Source organism: Cnephaeus nilssonii, assembly GCF_951640355.1.
Source record: "Cnephaeus nilssonii genome assembly, chromosome: 7".
Taxonomy (NCBI): Eukaryota; Metazoa; Chordata; class Mammalia; order Chiroptera; family Vespertilionidae; genus Cnephaeus; species Cnephaeus nilssonii.
Window position 1 is genome coordinate 95,986,109 of NC_137078.1, and position 26,645 is coordinate 96,012,753.

Sequence of the window (26,645 nt, forward strand, 5' to 3'; positions counted from 1 at the left end):
TGACATCATTCTCCACAGATGTCATTAAGTGAATAGACTCATTTGTGGTTTGATTATTTTCAAATTCAGGCAATTCCCTTTTCTCTCTTAAAAGAAGTTTGAAACCTGTTTCTTGGAGGGTTCTCTATTCTGCACTTGTTGACTCCAATCCAGAAAAGAATGTAATTCATCACAAAGATTAGGTTCAAAGAAACCCCCCACTTTTTTTTAAATCTGAAAAGAATATTTTGATACCCAAACCTAGCTTACCTTTTGCACCTGTTGTCTGTGTGTCTCCTGTAAAGAGAAATGTAATGATATAGAATTATTAGGATTTAATAACTGTAATTTAACAATTGGCAAAAGATGAGTTTACCCTAAGAGGAAGGTAGCAAAATACAAGCAAAGAAGATAATTTCTTAAATAAATTGGATCAGGGGATTTTTAAGCAAGCTTTGACATGATCCTGTCTTCAAAACTATTATTACTGAATTTATGAACACTTCTTCATGCCTATGGGTCCAAAGTACTTTTGTGTACATTACTTTTCTGCTATCAACTCAAGGCAACTGGCCCACAGAGGTCTTAAATAAATGATTAGAAAGTTTCAGAGCTTAGGGTAACAAAGAATCCAAGGCTGTTGATTCTTGGTCCAATGTCAAGGTCATGGAAAACTTACCCACTGTGATGAGGTCTGTTATGAAGAATTTTTATTTTGAGAGCAATATGCTCTAGTTTTGGAAGGTGTGGCCAAGACTGAGATTTGTCTTTTGATATTAATTCCCTGCCTTTTTTTTTTTAGTAGCAAAATTCACATTTTACAGGGCAGTAGCAACATGCCCAGCTCAGTTTAATGAAAGAATACACACTTTGTATTCATGCCACTGTGATTTTAGGATTTCTACCTGCAGCCAAACCTAGTTCAATAGTTGCAATGTGAATATTTTCATTTACCTATCACGTGGGTATCAGTTATTTACTTACAAGTATCTTCCTGAAAGTAAATAAGAAAATGGTGAGTTTCAGATAATTTTACACAATTCCTATTTAAAATTAAAGGTGTTTTGTTTTGTTCTCTCCCATTAACCTCTCTGTAGAGAGTCCTTAACTCCTCTGAGGGGTATTTGTTTATCCAGTTTGGAGATGGAGAAAAGTCAAGGTGCCTTGATTTCATGATACAATGGAGAGAAGTGAACCAATCAGGCCCTTCCCTACAACCTTGGCTCACACCTTGCAAAATGCAGATACCCAAGAACGTTCTTAATGAAAGATGAAACCAGCCATCCATCATCTACAAAATGCTTGCTTTCCCTAATGGTTGGGTTTGAAAGAAGCCATCCCTTTGTCTCCAGAAAGACACCTTTTCAAGAGGGCCCCAGGGTAGGTAGGGGTCTCCCTGCATGAGCTGAACCTAGCTCGGGAGCACTCACACGGAGCTCAAGTGGATGGTGCTATCCCACCATAAACGTGTTTTGGAGGCTGCTGGACCTGAGTCCTGCCCAGAACAACAGCATCGTCAAATCAACTGCTCAAATGTCATCCCCGGCTGCCAAATACCAGCAGAAACAGGTCTAACTGTTTGCTTATCATGTCTTAATATGATGGCTGCCAATTCCAACCTCAGAACACGCCATCATCACCATCAATGACACCATGAGTTAGGAAATTCCAAAAATAAAGTTTATGGAAGATTCCTTACTAAATTAGAACGTATTAGTCCTGTCCTCCCTAGCTCCCTTGCAATTACATGGCTGTGATCATAAAATGTGTCGTAAATGTGAACATCATCACACTTGGGCGTTTCATGGAAAAGACATCTGCCGCCCTAATGAAATGACCTCTTAAGAAACCCAAATGCTTAAAATTACATTTTAACTCATGTAAAAATTTCCTGGGACACTGAAATATGAAGTGGGAATGTACTGTTAGTCACAGGTTTTGTGACAGGGTGGGGCAGGGGACACCGCCAAAGAGTAACCAGGAGTGTTTTCCAGGCAATTGAGAATTTTTTTTAAGGATTAGGAGAGGTATCGTGGCACGACAGAAAGAATACACAACTTGGAAGTTTCCATTTTCTGCTGCCCATTAGCTGTTAACAATTTCTTTATTTTCTTCTTGTTTGTTTGTGTTTTTGTAAATCCTCACCAGAGGATATTTTTCCATTGATTTTTAAAGAGAGTGGAAAGGAGGAGGAGAGAGAAAGAGAGAAATATAGATCTGAGAGAGACACTTCAATTAGTTGCCTCCCCCACACACCCCAACCAAGGCTGGGATTGAGCCTGCAACCAAGGTACATGCCCTTGACCAGAACTGAACCAGGGACTCTTCAGTACACGGCCGATGCTCTATCCACTGAGCCAAACCGGGTAAGCTGTTAACCAGGTAATGCTCCATTTCTTTAGCATCTTCGGGTGACCTTTAAGCTTTATTTTCAAAGCACTTTCAGAAAGTTTTCTTTTCTATTGTGGTAAAATATACATAACACAAAATTTACCCTCTTCATCATTTTTGTGTACAATTCAATGGAAGAAAGTACATTCATATTGTTGTGCCACCATCACCAACATCCATCTCAAGAACTCATCTCACAATACTAACATTATATACCCATTAAACTATAACTCCCTATACCCTCAGCCCCAACCCCAGACGACCATCCTTCTACTTTCTGTCTCTATAATTCTGACTACTTTGTGTAGTGTACCTCATCTAAGTGGGATCATACATCATCTGCCTTTTGGTGACTAGCTTATTCTAATTAGCATAATGTCTCAAGGTTTACCCATTTGTACTATGTGTCAATTTTATTCCTTTTACAGGCTGAATAATATTCCATTGTATGTATTCAAGGTGCCTTGATTTTGTTTATCCATTCATCTGTCAATAAATTCCACATTTTAGCTACAGTAAAATAATGTTGCTATGAATGTAGGTGTACAAATATAAAGGTTTTTTTTTTTTTTTTTAATCCTCACCTGAGGACATGTTTCTATAGAGGAAGGAAGGAAGGGAGAGAGTGAAGAGAATGAGAGAGAGTGAGAGAGAGAAACATCAATTGGCTGCCTCCTGTAATGCCCCACCCAACTGGGGATTGAACCTGAGACCTGGATAAATGTCCTGATCGGGAATTGAACCACCATCTTTCAGTGTACGAGACAATGCTCCAACTAACTGAGCCACACCGGCCAGGGCTAAAGCATTTTTTAAAAAATCCTCAGAAGTGCTATAGATTTTGTAAAACCAGATTGGCTTTGGGTCTGGAAATGTGACACTAAAGAATAATTTTCTAGTCCTAACCGGTTTGGCTCTGTGTATAGAGTGTTGGCCTGCGGACTCAAGGGTCCCAGGTTCGATTCCGGTCAAGGGCATGTACCTTTTTTGCAGGCACATACCCAGTAGGGAGTGTGCAGGAGGCAGCTGATGGATGTTTCTCTCTCATCGATGTTTCTAACTCTCTATTGCTCTTCCTTCCTCTCTGTAAAAATCAATAAAATATATTTTTTGGGGAAAAAAGAATAACTTTCTAGGTGTTCAGATGTACGTTTGGTTTGAGGAACCATTGTACTAGGCAAAGTCTTTGTGTTTCCTTTCATTTAAAGATGGAAATACCTATCACTTGTTCTCAAGGCAGAGAACTCTGTTCAGCAGCCCAATTTTATCTAGATAAAATGATTTATACAAAATAGCTCAAGTTAGTAATCACTCATTGCAGTTATGGCTAGTTCCTTTTCTCGTTCACCCCTATATACTATAAAATTAGGGCATATTAAAAAAAAAAAAAGGACTTAATTACTTTTAAAAAAAGCTCTAGAAATAGGAAGCTATCTCTTTCTATTGCTGAGTTGTAATGGCAATGATCTGTCCTTGTTTTTGTCAGGGATGGTCCAAACCGCATAATCATGGCAAAGACCCAACGTTCTCCTCTCTAGTTTCTCTCCCAGATGTTCCACTCATAAAGCTGCAGGTGTCAACCGTGTATCACAAGTACAACCCCAAATCCTGGTAAGAAAAGATTCCTGTTCCATGGATACGGACATGAATTCCATATAAGATGGCAAACAGTATTATAGAACCCATTGATATTTACATAGGGTGGCTGAGTTTTATGCTTTTAGGTAAACACAGAAAATTCTTAGTGTAGCATTCTACCCACTTATGGTCAGCAACACGACACCAGTAGCTACTCATCTTGCCCTGGTGGGGGTATTATCACTTGTTCTCAAGGCAGAGAACTCTGATCAGCAGCCCAATAAGTCAAACTGGATTTAGCAACCCTAATACATCGAGTTCTGAAACTACCACATAAAGCTTGGTTTGGAATTCACTCTTGCATTCCAAAAATATGCCCTGCTGATTATTACACTTGGTCATGGTTTCTGGAGGGTAATGACTGTGCAAAACAAGATCAATCCGTGTTGGGGTGACCGGGTTTCTTACCTCTGGGGTGACTAGTGGCCTCATTCAAGGCTGTGGTGCTCTGGGCTTCTTGGGGGTGGCCTGTGCTCTCTGAAGTTGGCTGGTCCTCTATGGGAGTGTCTGTGCGCTTTGCATTGGTGGGCACCTATTGGAGACGTAAATGAAGCAAAACAGAAATATAACATCATATTTTAAAACATATACGCGGTCTTATAACAGAAAAGAATACAGTAGGTCCTCGGGTTACGTCGGAGATCCGTTCCTACGTCGCGACGTAACGCGATGTTCGCCGTAAGTCGGGACCCACCTACATAAGCATCCACGTCACTCACATGGAACACACACACAGCAGTAATGAAGTGAAACAGCAAAAAAAAATTAAAAGAAAGATAACAATTCCTGACCTTTACTTGTTGTAAATAATTAATAAAAAAACATAAAGCACATATGTACATATGTCGAAATGACGGAACTTTTTTTTTTTAATAAATAAATGGGAGATGGCGATGTAACCACGAAATGACATACATCAAGTCTGACGTAACCTGAGGACTGTCTGTATACGGTGGTGGCATAAATATATAAAATATATGATGACATAAATTTAAAGTGAAAACCAGAAAGCAAACCAACAGAATAACGGGAACATGAATAAAAGCATGCCTCCAGAAATGAATACCGAGTGTTTACTTCCATGGGACTTAATTCTTGCTGACTTCCTAGGGTCTTAATTCTTCAGAAAATACATTATCCCTAAGCTTTAATTCTTCCTCTCCCTTGAATTTGAATGGCATTTCCTCTCTGCAACATTTTGGGGGCATATATTATGTTGTATCATACTTTAATGGCCCCCCTCTCCCAATAAGAGTAATAGCTAACCTTTTTAAAAACATACTATGTGCCAGCCCCTTTAAATACCTCATTTATTGCACATACACACACACAAAAAAACCCTATGAAGTCAATCTTATTATTAGTCCAACAGTATGAACAAGGCTTAGAGAGGTTTGAAAATATGCCCAAACTCACATAGCCAATAAGCGGCAGAACAAGACTTGGAAGTGGTTCTGTCGACTCCAAAGTTTAGGCCAATGTAACATTCCCAAATATGCTAATGAGTACAAGCAACAAAAGAAAAAATAGATAAATGGGACCTCATCCAACTTAAAAACTTTGTGTATCCAAGGACACAATCAACAAAGTGAAAAGGCAACCTAGGGAATAGGAGACAATATTTGCAATTCATATGCCTGGTAAGGGTATGAAGAAATCTTATAACTCCACAATAGGAAATCAAATAACCTGAGGACTTTAATACAATAGCCAACAAGCATATGAAAAGATTCTTAATATCATTAATTGTCAGAGAAATGCAATTCAATACCTCAAAGAGATTATCACCTGTTAGCATGGCTACTATCAAAAGAACAGAAAACACTGTGTTGGCAAGATTGTAGAGAAATCAGAACCATTATGTACTGTTGGTGTAACTGGAAGTGGTGCAACCACTAGGGAAACAGGATAGAGATTCCTTAGAAAAATTAGGAATATAATGACCATATGATCCAAAAATCCCACTTCGGAGTACAGACCCAAAAGAACTGAAAGCAACGTCTTGAGATATTTGTACACCCATGTTCAAAGCAGCACTATTTATAATAGCCAAAAGCAACCCAAAAGTCCATCAATGCTGAATAATAAAAATGGCGTATATCCATTTAATGGAATATTATTCAGTCTTTAAAAAGAAGGAAATTTGGACACATACTACAACAAGGATGAACCTTGAGGACATTAAGCCAAGTGAAATAAGCCAGTCAGTCACTAAAAGACAAATGTGGTGTGATTCCACTGACATGAGGCACTTAGAGCAGTCAGAATAGAGATAAAAAGTAGAATGGTGGTCACCAGAGATTGGAGGGAGGAGGAAAAGGTGAGTTGTTCAATGGGTGCAGTTTCAGATTTGCAAGATGAAGACAGTCTGGAGATCTGTTTCATAAGATGAATATACTTAATACTACTGAATTGTGGGTACACTTAAAAATGGTTCAGTTGGCCCCGGCCAGGTGACTCCAATGCTACTTTAGAGCATTGTCCCATATGCCAAAAGACTGCAGGTTCGATTCCCAGATAGGGCATATACCCAGGTTGGGTGCATACAGGAGGCAACTGGTTGGTGTTTCTCACATCAATGTTTATGTTTCTCTTTCTCTTTCTCTCTCTCTCTCTCTCTCTTTCTCTCTCTCTCTCTCTCTCTCTCTCTCTCTCTCTCTCTCTCTCTCTCTCCCTCCCTCCCTCCCCCTGTCTGTCTCTCGCCTCCTTCATCTCTCTCTTAAATCAATAAACATAGCCTCAGGTGAGGATTTTTTAAAAATGGCTCAGATGTGTAAATTTTACTAGTAAAATATGCTAATGAGTATCTACCATGTGCCTCGCATAGTTCTCAACCCTGGGGATAGTCTTAAACAGGGGCTGGCACACTTTTCTGTAGAAGGCCAAATGGTAAATATTTTCTCTGTTGTAACCAACTACTCAGCTCTGCTCTTAGGGTATGAAAGCAGCCTGAGATCATTCTCAGCTGAATAGGCGCTGCTGTGTTCCAGTAAAACTTTATTGACAAGAACAGGGGGTGGGCCCAATCTGGTGAGTAGTCTGCTCTCCTCTGGCTGAGAGAGTCACTCCTGGGGGGTGGGGATGGGATTCCTTTAGGCCTCTTTGAAATAATGAGTGAACTTAAGAATCATGAGAAAAAAAATCAACCATGGACCGATCTGGGGAGTATTCAAAGCAGAGAAAACAGAAACCTGAGTTGGAATAAGTCCAAAGGTCAGAAGGGCCAACATGGCTGAAATAGAGAACTCGAGAGGGACAGTGGTGCAAGAGGACGTCACCGAGGTGGGCAAGAGCCTCTGTCCCATGTCACTACATTAAACGCTCCTCAAGGGTGGAAGGTGTGGCCTATATCCCTCCTCAGTGCCTCCCAGAGCCTGGCATCTGGTCTTGCCCACGGCAGGGGCTTAAGATATGTTATGACCTGATTAAAGGTCTTTAATGTGGGGATGTGTCAGTTGGGACTCCACATAGTCTACACCAGTATGATCTGTGGGTGGCTTCTAGTCGGTGCTTATTACCAGTGACTGTATGATAGGAAGTTGTGAATATCTATCTAGAAACTTTTATAGCAATCCAAGACGTGTTTTGTATTGACACGTGGGCTATAGTAGACTGGACATCTATAAACCAACCTCCTTAGCAGTTTGAGAAGCCCTGATGTAGACACTCGAAGCACCTGTGATCAGCACACCAGTGACCTGCCAGCTGGATGAAACTGGGAAGTCGCGTTTGTTGCAAGCCATGCGACAACTCCTTTGTATGGTCCCGCTGATTACATATATGCGTATGTAAATATATTTATACATATATGTCCTTGCATGTGATTGCATGCTTACAAACCAAATTCCTCTCTTCCTGGGACACTCACCTGACTTGTGAAGCCAGCAGGCTTATGGGACTGTTCACTGGCAGCTGGGGTCATCGTATTATCATCCACACCTGGGGTCACCATGCCACTTTCCATACTTGGGGTGGTAACATCATCTTCTGGCAGGACTGTGCTGGCTAAAAAAGAAAGACCGAGTCAGGGCTCAAGGTGGACGGAGTGTGGGCAGACCTAACAGGCTGGCTACAATGAGATGATTTTCCCCATTTCTTTTTGGGATTTGTTGTTACATTTCCTGCTTAGCACAAACCATTCTCCTTGCTGTACCTCTGGCACATACAATGGCCTGGTTGTCGCCATTGCCCAAGAAAGGAGGGTGGAAAGAGAAAAAGCTGAAGCAACCAGCCCCTCCTTGTCCGCCCTGGGGCGGACTGTACACCTTTCCTTTTCAGGTACTATTTCAGATGATGAAGTAATGTATTCAGGTTATTAGAATATCATGTAGACCTGGAAAAGTTCTAAATTATAGGCACCTCGGGAGAGTTCCAAAACCACTTTGCAGGCTCTACCTCCAACCTACTGAATCAGAAATGTCCCAAAAGCAGGGTCTCCATCTTTCCAAAGTCAAGTTGGCTCTCCATTTAACTTTGAAACTGCTGCCCACCTGAATGATTAGCATTGGCTTGGACCACTGACCTCAGAGATTACATAGAGTTCAACATCCTATCTTACCGTTGGGCTAATGTCTGCAGGGGAAGGTCAGCAATACACTTAAGGATGCCAGCGATAACTAAGTGAACTCTCCGTGCACCAAGAGCTACGCTACTGAGAAACCTCACTGGCCCTGGCCCTGGCTCTCCTGCACTAACACTGGGTGAATGACCCTGTTGTGCCAAAGAAAAGGTTTCTGGAGGAGCAGGGGATAGCAAATTCTAAAAGCGGGCAGAGAACAGATAACAACAGTGGCCTCTTCTTCAACCTGTATCCCAATGACCTGAGCTAATCATGACCAAGCCGGAGCACCATCTCAACTCACCAGATAACCCTTTCGCTAGTTAAAAATCTGACTCATTGGCCACAGGCTCCGTCCGCAGACTCAGAGGGGCTCTGGAAATCCCATGACTAAGTACAGTTGCAAAATAAGGGAGCACACGCATCCCAGGAGCAGAGGGAGGGGTGCTCTGGGACTGCTTTGAGGATGTAATTAAAGAGCGGATGTTTGTAACCAGGCCGTGCTCAAGTCAGCCAGCAGCCCGTCCTGGCTTTAAGATGCCCGTTCCTCCCGATGCTTCTTGCCGGCCCAGCCACAGGCACCGCTAATAAATATTTGATCACAGCGTCTTTGCTGATGCAGAGGGGGAAAGCCTCTAGAGCAAACTCGTTTGTTCTCTCTGCAACTAGTCCCACTCCAGTGCTGCCGATCAATCTCTTTGGATGAACCTGAGTATATGCATTTTTCATCTGGGTGGCAAAAGCCTTTCACCAGTTAGCAATAACTGAATAATAACTCAGCGCATGCAAATGGGTGGTCTTCCCTTTGAGCCATTTGCTGGATGGGGGAGAGGTGGGGCAGTGATTGGCCCCCACGAGGATTTAGGCCTGTGCTGTAGGCAGATGTTGAATATATTAATGGATTCTCAGGGGGGAAAGATCCCTTTGCCTGGCAAGTAGTCCTTATTAAACACACACACACACACACACACACACACACACACACACAACTAAATATGCTATTTTCTTTTCTTCCTCTCTTGCTTTGAGCTCAATTAACAAGTCATCAATGTAAAAAAATGTTTTCCGGCGCTGCTCAGCAAAATCATGTACTACGGGGCATCCTCGAACTTGAAAAAACAAACCACCCTTGCTTTAAAAACAAAAACAAAAACACACAACACCCAGTACTGAATGAAGTTGGTCTGAATTCTTTCGTAGAAAGTTCAGTTCATTGAAAGCGGAACGATAAAAATTCCTCCTGGTTCTTTCCTACGCTTGGCCCGCAGAGCCCGGCACTAAAACGGCTCTGAATGGACAAAGGGCGTTTTTATGAATGACACTCGTGATTAAGATGCATGTCCTTTTTGTCTCACGGCCCTGGCATTCTCTTGGCTCCATGGGAAAGTTGATCTTTAACAAGAGCTCCTCAGCTGTCTCTCTTCTTCGGTTGGCTAAAAGCCTTCCTGCGTGTCGCGTTCCCCCAGCCAGCATTTGCCATCCTTTTCCCTTGAATGTTGAAATTCAAATCACGTGTGGATGCCTGGGCCCTCCAATCCTTCTTCCTTCCTGAGACACATGTGTGCACAGGCAACACACACGCACACACACACACACACACACACAACTGTTTACATAGGTGCAGTGTGCCCTCATGCTCACGTGAAGGGAACGCCTTTCCTGTCACACCCAGCCTCCCCCAGCCATGGCACAGAACCCATGGAAGTTCCCAAATGCAGTGGCAACCCATCCATTTACTTAGGAATATTGTTGTGTGTGATGTTCTTTAAAAAACTAGGCCAACGTTTATATGGCCTATGAGAAGACGGTGTGGATAAATCAATTTCACCTTAAAGTTCTTAAATTTGGGAGCAAAACAAGAACTAAAGAGAAGCTTAATGGTAGGAAAGTGCTAATTATGAATCGTTATAATCTTGGCATTAAATAAATGATTCTATGTATATGTATGGGATGGCATTTCTTTTAAAATATCTCGGAATTTAAATGCAATGACAAATGACGCTGTTATTGTCACGGTTTGCAGTATCCCGAATGCTTGATAAAAATCTTTGAATAAGTGCTTTCAAACCTCTGCTTTTACTGACATTTCTTTGATTACCAGTGGTGAGCTGTTTCATCTGTTGGCCATCAGAAATATCTTTGTAACAATTTTTCTCTTATGGTATTCATGTTTTTGATAATTTGTAGATTTTAAAAAATATATATTTTATTGATTTTTTTACAGAGAGGAAAGGAGAGGGATAGAGAATTAGAAACATCGATGAGAGAGAAATATCGATCAGCTGCCTCCTGCACACCCCCTACTGGGGATGTGCCTGCAACTAAGGTACACACGCCCTTGACCGGAATCGAACCTGGGACCCTTGAGTCCGCAGGCCGACGCTCTATACACTGAGCCAAACGGGTTAGGACTAGAAAGTTATTTTTTAGTGTCAATATACACCATGGCATTGACGCAAGTGTCCCGTCCCCAGCCGCTTGGTGGCTGTGTATGCAAATTAACCCATAATCTTTGTTGGGTTAATTTGCATACTCACTCCTGATTGGCTGGTTGTGTCATGAAGGTATGGTCAATTTGCATCTTTCTCTTTTATTAGTGTAGATGAATTTTTGGAGAGTTTGTTCTAGGTCTGTGAAATATGCCATTGGTATTTTAATGGGGATTGCACTGAATCTATAAATTGCTTTGGGTAGTATGCACATTTTAATGATGTTGATTCTACCAATCCATGAACACGGTATGTTCTCCCATTTGTTTATGTCTTCCTCTATCTCTTTTCAGTGTCCTGTAGTTTTCTGAGTACAGGTCTTTTACCTCCTTAAGTTTATTCCTAGGTATCTTAATTTTTTGTTGTTGCAATGGTAAATGGGATTGTTTTTTTAGTTTCTCTTTCTGTGAGTGCATTATTGGGGAGGGCCAGTCCTGGGGAACTCTGCAAGGAAGGGGTTTTGATTTCATCTGGAGTCATTTGATTTCTTTTGGAAGTGGCATAACCTGAGTCCAAGAGGCCACTCTGGGTGCTGTGTGAACGGAGTGTGTGTTTTGGGGGTGATGCTGGGGTCAGACTGGAACAGGGGGTCGCTTAGGCTATTTCTGTCATCCAGGCAGGAGTGGGTGGTGCTCGCACCAGGGCAGTGGTGAAAAGGAAGTAAATAACTGGACAGGTAATGGCTGGGCAGTGTCTGAAAATTACCCAGCAATAATGAGAAATCGATACAAAACCTCAGAGCCAAGAACTCCTTTTCCCACCTGTCACAGCTCTGTTGGTAACAACATTTCACTGGACGTACGAGTGAAGTAGGATGTTCCTACATGATGCTAAGTCCTCTAACAGACTCCCCCTATTTTATCAGGAGAGTCGCAAAAGTCCCGCACGTAAGTTTAGGCAAAGAGCCTCTGTCCGGTTCTCCCCACGTGAGGGAGACCACCCTGCTGTCCCCTTTCTGTGGACCCGAAGCTTCAGGATCGGATGGCTCGGGAGCCGCTTGGACAGTGTTTTATCCTGAGGAGGGAAGGTGATTTTAAAAATAAGGAAGCCACAAGCCCAGTTACTGTTGAGGTTTTCAGAGAAAACCTGTGTTAGCCCACTGATGAAGGCATCTTGCCTGCTGCCTGGTGATGTCTGGCATCTTCAAGCTGCTCCAGCATCTAGATACACAATAAGCCTTTGAAGATGGTTGACTGCATGGCTGGCCTTGGAGTGACTTTTGTGGCCATTGAAAGCAGACTCTCTCTCTCTCTCTTTTTTTTTTTTTTTCCTTACAACATCCTAGGAAGTTCTGGTTTTCCCCTGTAGGAGCCTTAATAAACATTTAATCCTAGCATCCCCCACAGTTACATTCGGGATGAAGTAATGCTGGGGGGAGGGGGTACCAAAACATCTATTTGAAAAACAAAAATAAAAATGCTTGCCGAAACCGGTTTGGCTCAGTGGATGGAGCGTCGGCCTGCGGACTCAGGGGTCCCAGGTTCGATTCCGGTCAAGGGCATGTACCTTGGTTGCGGGCACATCCCCAGTAGGGGGTGTGCAAGAGGCAGCTGATCGATGTTTCTCTCTCATCGATGTTTCTAACTCTCTATCCCTCTCTCTTCCTCTCTGTAAAAAATCAATAAAATATATTTTAAAAAAAAAATGCTCAGGTCTCTTCCTTCATCCAGACACAGGCTTTGGCACATTATTTCTCCATCCTGTTTCAATACTGTGCTCAGAAGCCTGAAAATCAACAACCCCCCACTCCACACCTGGAGAAAGACGCCAACCCCCAACATTTCCCAGGCCCCTGAGGACCCCATACTGGTACAACCCTTCGCCTCAATTCCCAGCGTCCCCTTTAGCTGCTGATCACCATGCAGTGGGTTCTGTGATGGGCAGGAAGGTGTCCGGCTCGGCTTTTATTTACCACATCTTTCGAGTTGCTCCTCGTGTCCTGCAGGCTGCCCGCCTCCTCCCCTTGGGCGGATGCCTTTCTTTGAAATATTGGAAGCCACTCCCTGACCCAGAGCTGTGTGCCGGACCCTCAGCTCCCAGCAGACCGTGGGTTGTGGTCAATATGGTCCCTGATGTGGCCGATGGGTTTCCCCTCCACCCTCGCCCTCTCCATGGCTCCTGGTAGATGGCTTACTGGATCAAAGGTTTGGCCATGGAAAAACCTAGGCAACTCCGAGAAGGCTTGGCCCTGCTCCTCGGGGTCCCACAGAAATGGCACTCACTCAGTCTTCCTCTGGGCGGCAAAGGGCTACCTAAAGCCCACACTGTCCCACATGCCCGGGGCCTGGCACCACGGTTTGTACTTCATAGACGCTTACTCAGCAACTGACTGAAAGAGCACACCTCCAGCCAAGAGGGACATTTCTTTTCAATGATCCCTTATGGCAGGGGTGGGGAACCTTTTTTCTGCCAAGGGCTCTTTGGAAATTTATAAGATCATTCGAGGGTCATACAAAATGATCAACTTAAAAACGAGCCTGCTATATTTGGTCAAACATTTAATGAACTCACCCCTAAGGCCTTGGCAGGGTCAGGCCAAATGATTTCGGGGGCCTTATACTCCTGTGGGCTGGACGTTGCCCACACCTGCCTTATCTATAATATTAAAAGGGTAATATGCTAATTAGACTGGACGTCATTCTGGACATCCTGTCCTTCCCGGACAAAGGCGGGGCTGGAGCGAAGCCCGGGTCCCAGATGCCTGTCGGCGACCGGAGGGAAGCCCGGGTCCTGGGTGCCAGAGGGAAGCCGGTGCCAGCAGCCAGGGGGAAGGAAGGCCTACTCTTGCATAAATTTTGTGCATCGAGCCTCTAGTCTATAATAATAAAATCCTAATATGCTAATTAGACTGGACGTCCTTCCAGACGACCTTCTGGACGAAGCCAGGGCTGCAAGGGAAGCCCGGGTCCCAGAAGGCCTAGTCTTACACGAATTTTGTGCATCGGGCCTCTAGTATGATAATATCCCTGCCACTGTCCACTGTGCTTCACCCAGGAGTTGTTAATACCGCCCCCCGATAAAGAGACAGCGCAGAGGGCCTGGTCGGCATGGCTCAGTGATTGAGTGTTGACCTATGAACTGGGAGGTCATGGTTCAATTCCTGGTCGGGACATATGCCCAGGTTGCGGACTCAATCCCCAGTCAGGGGCATGCAGGAAGCAGCCGATAGATGATTCTCTCTCATCATTGATGTTTCTATCTCTCTCTCCCTCTCCCTTCCTCTCTGAAATCAATAAAAATATATTTTTTTAAAGAGAGAGAGAGAGAGAGAGACAGTGTGGCTGAAAACAAAACAGTTCACCTGGAGGGTGGACTTCAATGCTCTGAGGTGTGCTCTTTAACGAGCAGCAGCCTGTCCACTCACGGTGTCAGGTCCCATCAGCCCCTGCAGGCCAAGGCCACAGGGAGACCTGCCTACCTGTCTGCCTGCTGTGGCACTGGGGCATGTGCCTCTCCAGTAAAATTCAAGAGACCGTGCCAAGGCTGAGGCAATCAGACAAGTTCGCTAGTTCCTCCAGAGACCTCAGAAGAAATGCTACATATTAAGATTTGGAGCAGCTGGTACCCCCTGACGTCAGGGAGGGGTGGGTACAGCCACCCCGGGGGCAATCTTCTTTGGGCTCTGGGTGGGGCAGCCCCTCCGAGTCAGCTCCCAAAGCGGAAGGCAGCATTCGGCAGGCCTCTGCGGTGGAACATGGGCAATAAAGAAAGGAGAGGGACAGCCCTGGCCCGTGTGGCTCAGTGGTTAAAGCGTCAGCCTGAGCACTGGAGGGTCACACGTTCGATTTCCGGTCAAGGGCATGTACCTTGGTTGCAGATTCAACCCCCGGTCCAGGGCCGGTCAGGGTGTGTGTGTGTGTGTGTGTGTGTGTGTGTGTGTGTGTGTTGGGGGTGGGGGGGAACTAATCAATGTGTCCCTCTCACAGTGATGTCTCTCTCTCTCTCTCTCTCTCTCTCTCTCTCTCTATCTCTCTCTCTCTCTCTCTCCCCCTTCTACTCTGGCTAAAAATCAATGAAAAAAATATCCTCACTCCTTGAGGACTGAAAAAAAGTAAGAAGGAGAGGGACCAACGGTGTCTGGGGACTCACACCGAGTCACTGGCAGGGGAGGGGACAGGACATTTGGCCCCTAAGGCATGGACACCAGGTCTGCTGACCACATCCATTCTCTCTCCTTCATGATGGGGCGAAAGGAACTGAGACCTACTGTGTGCCTTCACAAGTCTTTGCAATTAATGTCCAGGACCACCCATTATATTTCAAGAATGGCTGCTATTTGTGAAATTTACAAGAGAATAGCCAAAACATGGTGCCAGGCACCCTCCATCATCTCTACCAAAGCCTCGCAAGGGAACACCATCCTCATGGTGAGGGTGAGGATGATGAGGCTGAGAGTAAACCACCCAGGTAGCCAGCCAGTGGTGATGCTGAGATCAGACACCAGGCTCTGCCAGGCTCCAAAACCCCTGCTCTAACCACTGTGCAACACCACCTTCACATGTCTCGGTCACTTTTCCGCAGGTCCCTCTCGTCCCATTCCTCTCTACCCGCCATGCGAGGGGGTGGAGTAGAATCGGAGCAGCCCTGATGGTGGGCTATGGATGCCAAGGTCACCGGCTGGTTCACCTTTCAGCTCCATCCAAACCCTTCCTCCCCTTCTACCTGATCCAGGTAAAGTACCTCTTCCTTCAGATCCCTCCCCAGGGGCCAGGAGAAAGTACGCTCCTCTAACCTGGTCTAGGACTGGGTAACACGGGCACCCACTGTTTTCTCCCGACTAGCATCAGTGAGCTACTTGGGGGCCACGTTCCCTTCGGCTGTGGGCTCCTGGCCCTGCCACGAGCACGCCTCTGTGAGCTAAATGAATGAATACATGAATAGTCACCCTTTTCCGGGCTCCCGGAGGTGAATCAACTCAGCCACGCACCCCCAGTCACAATCAGGGCTCACAACTCCTCTGGTGTTAAAAGGAGAGGCTGTTGGTGGTAACCTCAACTGAGATTACCCAAGCTGGGGGGAGGTTTCTCTCCTGACCAAGAGCAGAATGTTCTCAGTAAGAGGAAATGAATTCACAGCCTGTCGCCTGGAGTCAACACCTCTGTAAGAACGTTTCTGGACCTCGCCGGGGCCGGGGCCCCGTACAAGGAGCGCTTCGTGCTTGAAGAACCAAATGACAAAGCCTGCTTTAGAAGTGCTGCCCCGGCAAAGCATCCCTCCGGGGGGTGGGCTTTCGGGGAAACACTGGCCATCTGCTGGGAAACAGAGCCTCTGCTTGACTCATGGCCGTCAGCTGAGCAGGCCCTGATTTTGCAAGAGTGAGCCAAGGAGCGCGTTTGGATCTGACCTCCCAGTCCACCCATGCGGCTCACAGACTGTCCAGCTGTGAGCCCAGGAGGACGAGGCCCTGCAGGAATGTGCAGAATGTGCTGCGTGTGTTTCCACGAGCTGCCCGTGGCCTTGATCCTAAGCCTGGCTTGGGAGCGTGAAGCGTGCGGCCGTAAGTTTGTAAAAAAATAATTGTTCTTAGCTAGGGGGATCTCTCCGCCTCTACAGTGGTCGGCAAACTCCTTAGTCAACAGAGCCAAATATCAACAGTACAACGATGGAAATTTCTTTTGAGAGCCAAGTTTTTTAAACTTAAACTTCTTCTAACGCCACTTCTTCAAAATAGACTCGCCCAGGCCGTGGTATTTTGTGGAAGAGCCACACTCAAGGGGCCAAAGAGCCGCATGTGGCTCGTGAGCCACAGTTTGCCGACCACGGCCCTAGCATCTCTTTCCCCTTGATCCCATAAATGGGAAATTCAGGCAGCAAACTTTGTCTCCAGAGCACATTTCTGATGTCCATTTAGTTTAGTGTCTCCCCAGGTACCCATCAGACACTTTAAATTGGATGTCTCACTAGTACACCTCAGCCTCACTGTGTCTATGACAGAGTGTATACACTCCTGCTCCTTATCAGCAAATTGGTTCCTAACCTCTCCTCCCTCCTCCCTGAGTTCTATCATGTGCTTTCTTGTCATTCTTGCCCAAAAGCTTGGGTCACTGAGTTTCTTCCCGCCCCTCCTGCCACATGTTTACTATGTACCAACCATAGTGTTCTTTTAAGTGGTAAAGATGGATGACATGGGTCCATGGGTCCTCCTCTCTTCTTTAAAGGGCAAGAGGCACACAAATAAGGAAAATATAGGAAAAAGACTAGCCATAGCCATCTCACACGTCCTGATTTCAACACTTATTACAAAGCTACCTAATCAAGATACTTTAATACTGGCATAAGAATAGATGTATAGCAGAAGGAATAGAATGAAGACTCCAGAAATAAACCCATATATATTTAAGTTAACTCCAGATGAATCAGAGGCCTAGATGTAGGAGCTAAAATAATGCAACTGTTGGAAGAAAGCATAAGGGTAAATCTTGGTAGCCTTAGATTAGGTAATCTTCCTAGGCAACAAAAGAAAAAAAAATAGATAACTTGGACTTCATCAAAACTTTAAGAATTTGTGCTTCAGTTGATACTATCAAAAGATTGAAAAGGTGTGTGGCTCAGTGGTTGAGCTTTGACCCATTAACCAGGAGGTCATGGTTTGATTCCTGGTCAGGGCACATGGCCCAGGTTGTGAGCTCAATTCCCAGGGTGGTGTGCAGAAGGCAGCCAATCAATGATCCTCTCTCATCATTGATGTTTCTATCTCTCTCTCCCTCTCCCTTCCTCTCTGAAATCAATAAAAATAGATATTTTTTAAAAAGAGATTGAAAAGACAACCCACAGAATGGAAGGGATATTTACAATTTATACATCTGATAAAGATCTAGGTCTAGGTTTTAAATTGTACAAAGAATCCTATGTAATAAAAGACTAATAGGCAAATAGACCGAACAGCAGAACAACTGAACAACCAGTTGCTATGACGTGTGCTGAGCACCAGGGTGTGCGCGCGGAACACGGCAGGTATCAGCAGCAGGCAGCAGAGTGCGGAACAAGGCAGGTGTCAACCTTGGCAGGATAGTGGAGCAGGTGATCAGGGGTGCCAGATGAAAGCAGGGTGCCAGTCACTGTCATCGGGGCGAGCCTCTGGTGGTTACTGAAAATTCTTTGCTCCCAAGTGCCGCAGTCCTGCCCGGCGCTCGTACTTGCTACCGGCACCCGCCCCGATCGCTTGGCGCCATCAGCAGGTGCAAGTGATGGCTGCCGGCCCTGATCGCCCTCAGGGCTTCCCTACTTCCCCCTGCTCCTGAGGGGCGATCAGGGCAGCAGCCATTGCTCTCACCCACTGATGGCACTGGCCCCACTCTCACCCGCTGCTGGTGCCAGCTCCAATGCTCTGTGCCATCAGTGGGTGCGAGCATTTATGTGAAATACCCAGAAGAGGCAAACCCAGCACCGTCAGCATGTGGGAGCGGCGGTGGTGGAGTGGGGCTGCTGGCAGACAGGAGACCAGGGCTGCGGTGGGAGGAGCCAGGCGGGGGCACGGAGGATGGGCTGAGACCTGCCCCTATGCCCACTGCAGCATAGTGGCCTACAGTTCCCTTTGAGGTGCACAAATTTGTGCACTGGGTCCCTAGTTCAACAATAAAAAGACAACCTGATTTTAAAAGGAGAAAAGAATATGAATAGACATTTCTCCAAAGAAGATACACAAATGGCCAAATAAGCACATGAAAAGATGTTCAGCATCATTAGGCATTAAAGAAATGCAAATCAGAAAATAGCTAGTATTAAAAACAAGCAGAAAATAACAAGAGTTGGCAAGAATGTAAAGAAATCAGAATCCCTTTGCATTGTTGGTAGGGATGTAAAATGATACAACCACTTTGGAAAACAGTTGGCAGCTCCTCAAAAAGTTAAACATAGAGTTTAAACATAGAGTTACCATAGGACCCAGCCATTCCCCTCCTAGAGGAATGAAAACATGTCCTCACAAAGACCTGTACATGAATGTTCACGGCAGCTTCACTTCGAATAGCCCCCAACTGGAAACAACCCAAATGTCCATCAATTGGTGAATGGATAAACAAAATGCTTTATATCCATACTAGAGGCCCGGTGCACAAAATTCATGCACTTGGGGTGGGGAGGGGGGTCCCTCAGCCTGGACTGTGAGAGGGTGCAGGCCAGTCTAAGGGACCCCACTGGTGCATGATCAGGGCTGGGGAGGGACATGGGAAGTTGGCCAGCTGGAGGGGGACCACGGGAGGGCTCCAGGCCATGTCCGGCCCATCTTGCTCAATTCCGATCGGCTGGAACCCAGCAGCAAGTTAACCTATCAGTCGGAGTGTCTGCCCCCTGGTGGTCAGTGCACGTCATAGCAAGCAGTTGAGCGGCCTTAGCATATCATTAGCATATTACGCTTTGATTGGTTGAATGGCCAACCGGACGACCGAAAACTTAGCATATTAGGCTTTTATTATATAGGATAGCAGAATATTATTCAGCCATAAAAAGGAATGAAATTCTACACATGCTACAACATGGATGAACCTTGAAAACATCATGCTAAGTGAAAGAAGTCAGACACAAAAGGCCACATATTGTATGAGGACATTTATGTGAAATACCCAGAAGAGGCAAACCCAGAGAGACAGAAAGTAGATTATTGGTTGCCAGGGGATCAGGGAGAAGAAATACGAGCCCTTGCTAATGGTTTGGGAGTTTGGGGAAGGAGGGTGATGAAATGTTCTAAAATTGACCCTGGTGCCCTAGCTGGTTTGGCTCAGAGGATAGAGTGTCAGCCTGTGGACTGAAGGGTCCTGGGTTCGATTCCGGTCAAGTACACATGCCTGGGCTGCGGGCTCAATCTCCAGTGTGGGGCATTCAGGAGGCAGCCGATCAATGATTCTCTCTCATCATTGATGTTTCTCTCTCTCTCTCTCCCTCTCCCTTCCTCTCTGAAATCAATAAAAAAATATTTTTTAAAAAATAAAATTGACCCTGGTGATGTCTGCACAACTCTATATACATATACTAAAAACCACTACATTGTTCAATTTAAAGGGGTTAGGTTTATGATATATGAATTACATATCAATAACAGTGATGAATGTTGTAAGAGGTGAATAAGAAGAAACCAGGAAATGAAAGAATGAAAATCAGGAAATCCCTGGCTACAAGTCTGGCTGGCTCTTATTCCCAAAAATCTGATCTCATCACTCCTTCTGTTGTCACTAACCACACAGTCTCTTTTCCTCCTGACTTGTCCCATAACCTAGATTCATATGGTGTCCTCGTCACTGCCTTTTTTCTGACAACCACTGTTCATGGCCCGCCCACTCCCACTTTCTATTATTGCCTAGAGCCCACAGAAAAAGGTCCACCTCCTCCACTCAACATGGACTCGTCCTCCCCCCAAATTTCCTGCCACTCCCCAACTCAGTCGCCCGGCCTCCAGCCAGCCTTCCCGGCCCTGCCCAGACCGCTTCCCACATAATTCTAGGTGGTTTGCATTTCCGTGCAGCCTCTCTCTCCCGTGCTGCCCTTCCCTGCCTAACACCTTATCCAACCAACCTCACCACTTTTCACTGCCAAGATCAAGTCCCACAAGGCTTTTTCTGGATCCCAACGGAATCTCATCTCCAAACTCCTAGCAGCAGATAGCAAATGGTGTGAGCGGCTCAGGACTCGCAATTTTCCTCATACGTTCTTTTATTTTACGTATACGGGGTGCTATTCTGAGTTGTGCTCCCGGTTGCTGCTTCCTCTCTTAAAACGCTCAATAATGTGTATTTTGTAAATGCTTTAAGGATGCAGAGACCACCTCCTTCAATTCGGTACCCCTGGCATAGTTCTTCCATCTGAATCATGTATCTCACAAATAACATTGGCTGTTGCTGCTCTACAAGGTACTTGAAGAAATCCACTGGCTGACTTTTCTGGGTGTCCTTGGCGGCCTCGACCCTCAGCATAGCTGGCTGTTGTGCTTAATAATTAGAGGCATAGGCTCTGAGGATGAGCTGCCTAAATCCAAGTCTCACCATTGCCGTTTGCTTGCGCTGTGTCTGTGTGTAAGTTCCTAAACCTCTCTGAACCTCTCTACTCCTCTGTAAAATACAAATAGTTGCGCCTTGTAGTTCTGCTGTGCAGATTAAGTGAAGCAGGGCTTGGAAAGAGCTGGACACGAGCTAAGTGCTCAGTGAATGTTCGCTGTTATCACAGAGTTACTGCTATTCACACCACCCATGCAGAATCTAGTTCCTTTAGCTTTACAGATTCAGAAATGTAACCTTATCAGGGGGCGATCCAGCTCACATGAAGCGGTTTCACATTACCCCAAACTCACAAGAGGCCAGGAGACCAGCTAGTTTATTTAGAACAGGACGTGGTCCCCACTGCTTCAGAGAAGGCATGTCCTTCTCAAGCGTGAAATACCTGAGACGTGATTTGGTGTCTGTGCCACACAGGAGAAGGGCGAGGCGTCGGGTGAATCACTTCCAGGCTGCGACAGAACAGCCATCTCTGAGTCACCACAGCATCGCTGTCATCGGGATCAGACTCCCACGTGACCAGATATGACATCTGGCCCACTAGCTGCAAGCAGGGGTAACGTTGCCTTGCCTGGCTCGCATACCAGTTTCTCAACAAATATTTGTTAAATACATGAATTCCTTGGGCAAGGCAGGTTTGACATCACCAAACCCTTTGGGCAGGATTCATTGGGTCACCGCGTTGCTTGTATGAGTGACGTTTTATTCCCCCAGATGGAGACACCTTGATGAATTGCAGGAAACACTCCCTTCTCAGCGGTCACATGTTTACACGTATTCCAGCATGCCCCCTGCCCCGCTTCTCATCCGTTTTCTATGGAACTGGCATTCCCCGGCGTGCTACAAAAGTCAGTGACGGTCATTGCCCAGTGACATTCCCTCTGCACAGGGGTCAGGAGCACATCTTCCTCCGGAAAGGTGGTTATCCTTTTGGAAGGTTTATTGTTTTGGGCCCCGCCCCCCCCCATGCATGCAATTTAGTGTTGCGTTAACAATTTCAGTTTGCAGGTCCTCGGGCAGCTAGGTGAATGAGGTGGCCAGGCCTGCAGGTCTCCCTGCGGACCCAGCTTGATTCCAGCTGGACTGCCCTCAAAGGACAAGCCAGGCTCCCCCAGGGCAGAGGCCCTGGGCCAGGAGAACAGGGGCGTCCGCCCACCCCCTATGCCGAAGCTGAACGGAGTGCCTGCCCGGACTGGCCCGCTGTGGGCAGGCTGGCTGGTGGGTGCTGGGTGAGACCCAAGGGAAGGAAGCAACCAGCTCGACTTCCTGCCTTGGATGAGCTTGGCACACCGTTCCTGTTGTTCCCTAACCTGGCTCCATCTCTCATAGCCCTCGGGTAAAATGCCTGGTCACCTTCCTTTCCCCACAGTTTCCAGAAATCAGCAGGGAAAGGGTTCACACCTGCGATCGGAAGCTGCCTTAGTGTTTGCTCATCCCACGGGAATCCTAAAACTATCTCAGCAACTGTGTCTTGGCTTTAGAAGTACCTGCCCCACCCGCTTCGTCCCTATTCACCCCTGCCCCCTCCGCTCCAATCATGTGATTCTCTTTCAACCAAACCACTCTCACTGAGAGGTGAGAGGTGTCAGGATCTTAATCAGATTTCTCAAGCGAGTGTCACAAGGGTAGTGCTAAGTGTTCCCGTCTTCTCTCTCTCTCTGGCCTCCCCTATAACATTTCCACAAGTTCTAACCTGGCATGCCTCCTTTTCGAAGACAGAAATATGACAAATATTCAGATAAGCCCGTGGAATTTAAAGCACAGACAGGTGTGTGGCCGGGCTGGTGCGGCGTTCAGAGCGTGCTTTTAGGTTAGGTGTGAACACTCTGAGGCCGCACCCAGCCCCGCGCCAAGCATTCCTGACATGCTGAGGTGCCATTTGGGGAATGAACGGATGCATCCTATTGTAACGTACTGCGATATCTCCATTCTTCAAGGAATATGACAGGTAGCATTCAGCGTAAAGAACTTTACACCTCTTAGAGTTTTTTGTTTTCATGTTTAAAGAACTTACAGGGAGGCTCACCTTTCAAGTTCAACCTCTGTACGTGGGTCTCTCTTCTATTTTGGGCAAACAGAGCTGGGGGTTGGAGTTAAACCCATTTCTGAAGCCCAATTCTGTTGTACCCTGAAGATAATAATAAGCAATTTAAGGAGTTGTGATGATCAAATGCGGTAACTGACATTCCTAGAAGGTGGTGGGGATGGGAATGGGAGAGAGGAGGGAGGTGTGCGATGGAGAGCTGCTTCATCGTTTGCTCACCCCATGGGAATCTTAAGACTTCAGAGGCCCGAGAAGGAGAGAGGGGGCTGCATACCTCTGCTCAGCCAGGGTTCCTCCCTACGCTCGCAGTCCTGACTTAGCCCTCTCATGCGTGGATACTTTTTAAAAATGTGCTTTCTGCCCTTGCCGGTGTGGTTCAGTGGATATCGGGCCAAGCACTGGAAGGGTAGCAGGTTCGATTCCCAGGCAAGGGCAGTACCTGGGTGGCAGGTTCGATCACTGGCCCCCGTGGGGACACAGGAGGGAGGTAACCAATCGATGTGTCTCTCTTACAATCGATGTTTTTCTCTTTCTCCCTCTCCCTCCCGCCCTCTCTCTCCTCAGTCCCTTCCACTCTCTCTAAAAATCAATGGAAAAAATATCCTTGGGTGAGGATAACAACAACAACAAAAAGTGCTTTTCTGTATTCAATGCTATTTTGGATCCCATACACCAAGCGAAATGCCAGGCCTCCCTCACAAAGCTCTAACGGCCCTGCCCTTTACGAAACGCTCGGCTGATGCTACAAAAACCCTTAGCAACTCCTGAGGATTTCAGGGCCTCCGAAACTGGCAAGGGTTTCGGGGAAATCACAGGAAAAGTTGTTTGCCGCATGATTAATCCTGGGTGGACTGGTCCCGGAAGAGCACAGGGGTTCGCAGCAAGCAGCGGCCTGCAGGATCTCGCCCAATAAACGAGCCTGAAGTGCGTGCTTTGGATGAGATTTCAGAGCGAGGGTGGGGCTGACCACGGAGGGAAATGCCAGATGTGTGGACCACGGAGGGCCTTGGAACCCTCTGACTCCACAGAGACAACACATGGGACCAGATTATAACACCGACTCGGAGTAGAACACTAGATGAGGGAGGCCCAGTCGGGAGCAGGATCCTGGGAGAAAGATAATTCATCACCATAATTACCCCCAGCCCTACTCCTCAACCTGAGCCAACAACAGCTCAGCTCAATGCAGCTATTCATCCGGATGCAAGTCGCCTCACTCATTATCCTCAGACAAAACCCCTCGGGGCCTCAGCTCCTAGCCAGCAGGCCAGCAAATCAGCATCCACACACAGCCACCCTCACCCACAGCCCGGGGGCTTGTCTTTAGCCGTAGGTGGCAGTTTTTTTCAGAGGAGGCTTCCCGCCAGCCACCCTTCAGGAGTACCTGACACTCAGGAGCCGGCTTCAGGGTAATTACAGCTTAACCCTTCCCTGGAGCAAACAGAGGATGCCGCCCAGCTGCCTGCTCCCCACCTCGCCCACCCCCCACCCCACTCCCCCCCAGCAGGGCTGGGATACTGCTCCGTTTGGGGACCTCCCACACCTTGCCCCGGTGAGCTGGTGAGCTCAACACCGTATCATCTGCATACTGTCTCGCCAAAAAGGAAATGTAACTGCAGGGAAAAGAGAAGTGACAAAGATAGGGCCACCACCAACAGCCCGCGGGCCTGCGGAGAGGGTTGCTCCATCTCGGAAGCAGACAGCTGGGCACAGAGCACCATCTCCTGTGCCACTTCCCCCGGGCCGGGTATTTCTGTCCTTGCGTGGAATTGCAGGAGCCTCCTCCCTCAGGCCACTCCCTACGAGGATTCCTCTGGCACTGGGACTAACTACCCTGATCCTCAGCTTGGAAAACCTAAGAGTTTACCTTCCAGAGCACAGCTCAGCAGCCTCCAGTTCTAAAGATCTCTAGTTATCGGGGAATCCCTTCTCCCAATATTGAGTGAGCAAATACTGCGTGCCGGACATTGCTGTGTCCTTGGGAACTTAAGACTCTTTGGGGAAAACAGATGATAAGAACCCAAGAAAAGAAGTAAAATATTGACAAACGGCATCCTGGGATGCCGCCCACTGGGCAGAAAGGTAAGGGATGAGAAGAGGACGAGCGGGTAAGAAGAGGGACAGGGAGTGGAGCGATGCAGATGACCAGGTAGGCAGTGCCCCCATCATCAGACCTAACGTACGTGAACTCTGAGGCGTCACCAACGCTCACGTAGGCATGGGAACGGTTGCACAAGCTCAACACAGGGTCTCAAACCAACTTAAACCTCCGGTCCCCAGCCACCCTCCATTCCCTCCTGCTACTCGGAGCCCTCCACTCCGTCCTCCCCTCCCACACCATCCTCAACACAGAGGGTCCCCAGTGATGGGTCCTGAGTGTGTCTGGGGGCGCACAAGTTGGCAGCCCCCAGAGGGAGACCATCGGTTCACAGGGGGAGCCCCCCCCCCACGCCGGCACTCCTGGATGTCCCTCCCCATCCCATGAGCCCAGTCTCCTTGGAGGGAGGCCACGGCAGGCAGTCCTCCAACAAGCGGGCCTGTAGGGAAGCCCAGTCCTGGCCAGGGAGGGCTCCTGCTGTTCCCCGTCACCCGTCACCCTTTCTCTTGTGAGCTGAGCTGAGCAGGGCATGCCAGGAGGTGGGCTGTCAGTGGGGGAGACCCCCTCTACTCCTCGTTCCTGCTGCCTGTGGATTCGGGGTCACCTCCTCGCACCCCATTCAGCGCTTTCTTTGGGCCCTGGCACCGGCTAATCGCTCCTTCCCCTTCTCCCGGGTCCTCCAGACTCGCAGGCACCCCCTCCCCGCGCCCCTCTGCTCTCCTAGGCAACCTCAAAACACCAGGCCCGGCCATTCCCGCGCGTCCCGGCCCCCGAGGTCCTCCCCCCCAGCAGCTGCGGGGAGGGAGCCCCACTCACGCGGGTCTTACCTCCTTCTGCCGGAGCCCAGAGCAATGCACTCCCCCAAACCAACAGCAGCACCGGCACCTTCCACATCTTCTCGGGCCGCTGGTTCCCCTCGGCTGGCCGAGCAGCTAGTTTCTGGGAAGATTCAACAGGCCCTCGCCTGGAGGAGCGCTAACGGGGGGCGGGGGCTGGAAGGCGGGGAGCAAACGTCCCAGGGCGAGAGGGGTCCCGCAGCGTCCTCCCGCCGCGGCAGCCAGCGGAGCAAACTTTGCAGCTGGGCGCTCCGGGAGCGGAGCCGGCATTTATGTGCGCGGGGAGGGCGGGCGCCCGCGGTAAGGTGGTCTCCGTCGGGGCGCGAGGCCCGCCCTCTCGCTCTGTTTGGCCCGCGCGGGCGCGATGACCTCAGGCCAGGTTTAGAGTTTCAGGGCCGCAGCTGCGGGGCTCGCCGGGGCGCGGAGGGCCCCCGCCCTGGCAGCATCGGCGTTTACTCTGTCCCCCAACAGGAAGGGAAGGGGGTACGTGCCACAAGCAATTTATTTAAAAGAAGTTTTTTAAACTTTATTTATTCTGTTTTTTAAGTGCAAGGCACAAGCCTGGTTTTTTTTTTCTTTTTCTTTCTTGTTATGAGAAGTACACGGTGCCTTGTGTGGCCAGTAATTTT

General features: G+C 47.4%; 1 protein-coding gene across 3 annotated transcripts in view; it reads right to left on the reverse strand.

Moving 5' to 3' along the window:
- PDPN (podoplanin) overlaps window positions 1–26,306 on the reverse strand; it is a gene marked incomplete at its 3' end in the record, with an annotated part of 30,225 nt that extends 3,919 nt beyond the window's left edge. For 2 of the 3 annotated variants that reach the window (XM_079776765.1, XM_079776764.1), the window contains exons 1-4: window positions 26,008–26,306; window positions 7,877–8,013; window positions 4,417–4,540; window positions 250–276 (exon numbers count right to left, since the gene is read on the reverse strand). In XM_079776765.1, coding sequence (XP_079632891.1) covers window positions 250–276; window positions 4,417–4,540; window positions 7,877–8,013; window positions 26,008–26,074 — 355 coding nt within the window. In that variant the 5' untranslated portion in view covers window positions 26,075–26,306. The remainder of the gene's footprint in view (window positions 1–249; window positions 277–4,416; window positions 4,541–7,876; window positions 8,014–26,007) is intronic. The other variant, XM_079776763.1, reaches the window with a different exon arrangement.
- Between the last annotated feature and the right edge of the window lie 339 nt (window positions 26,307–26,645).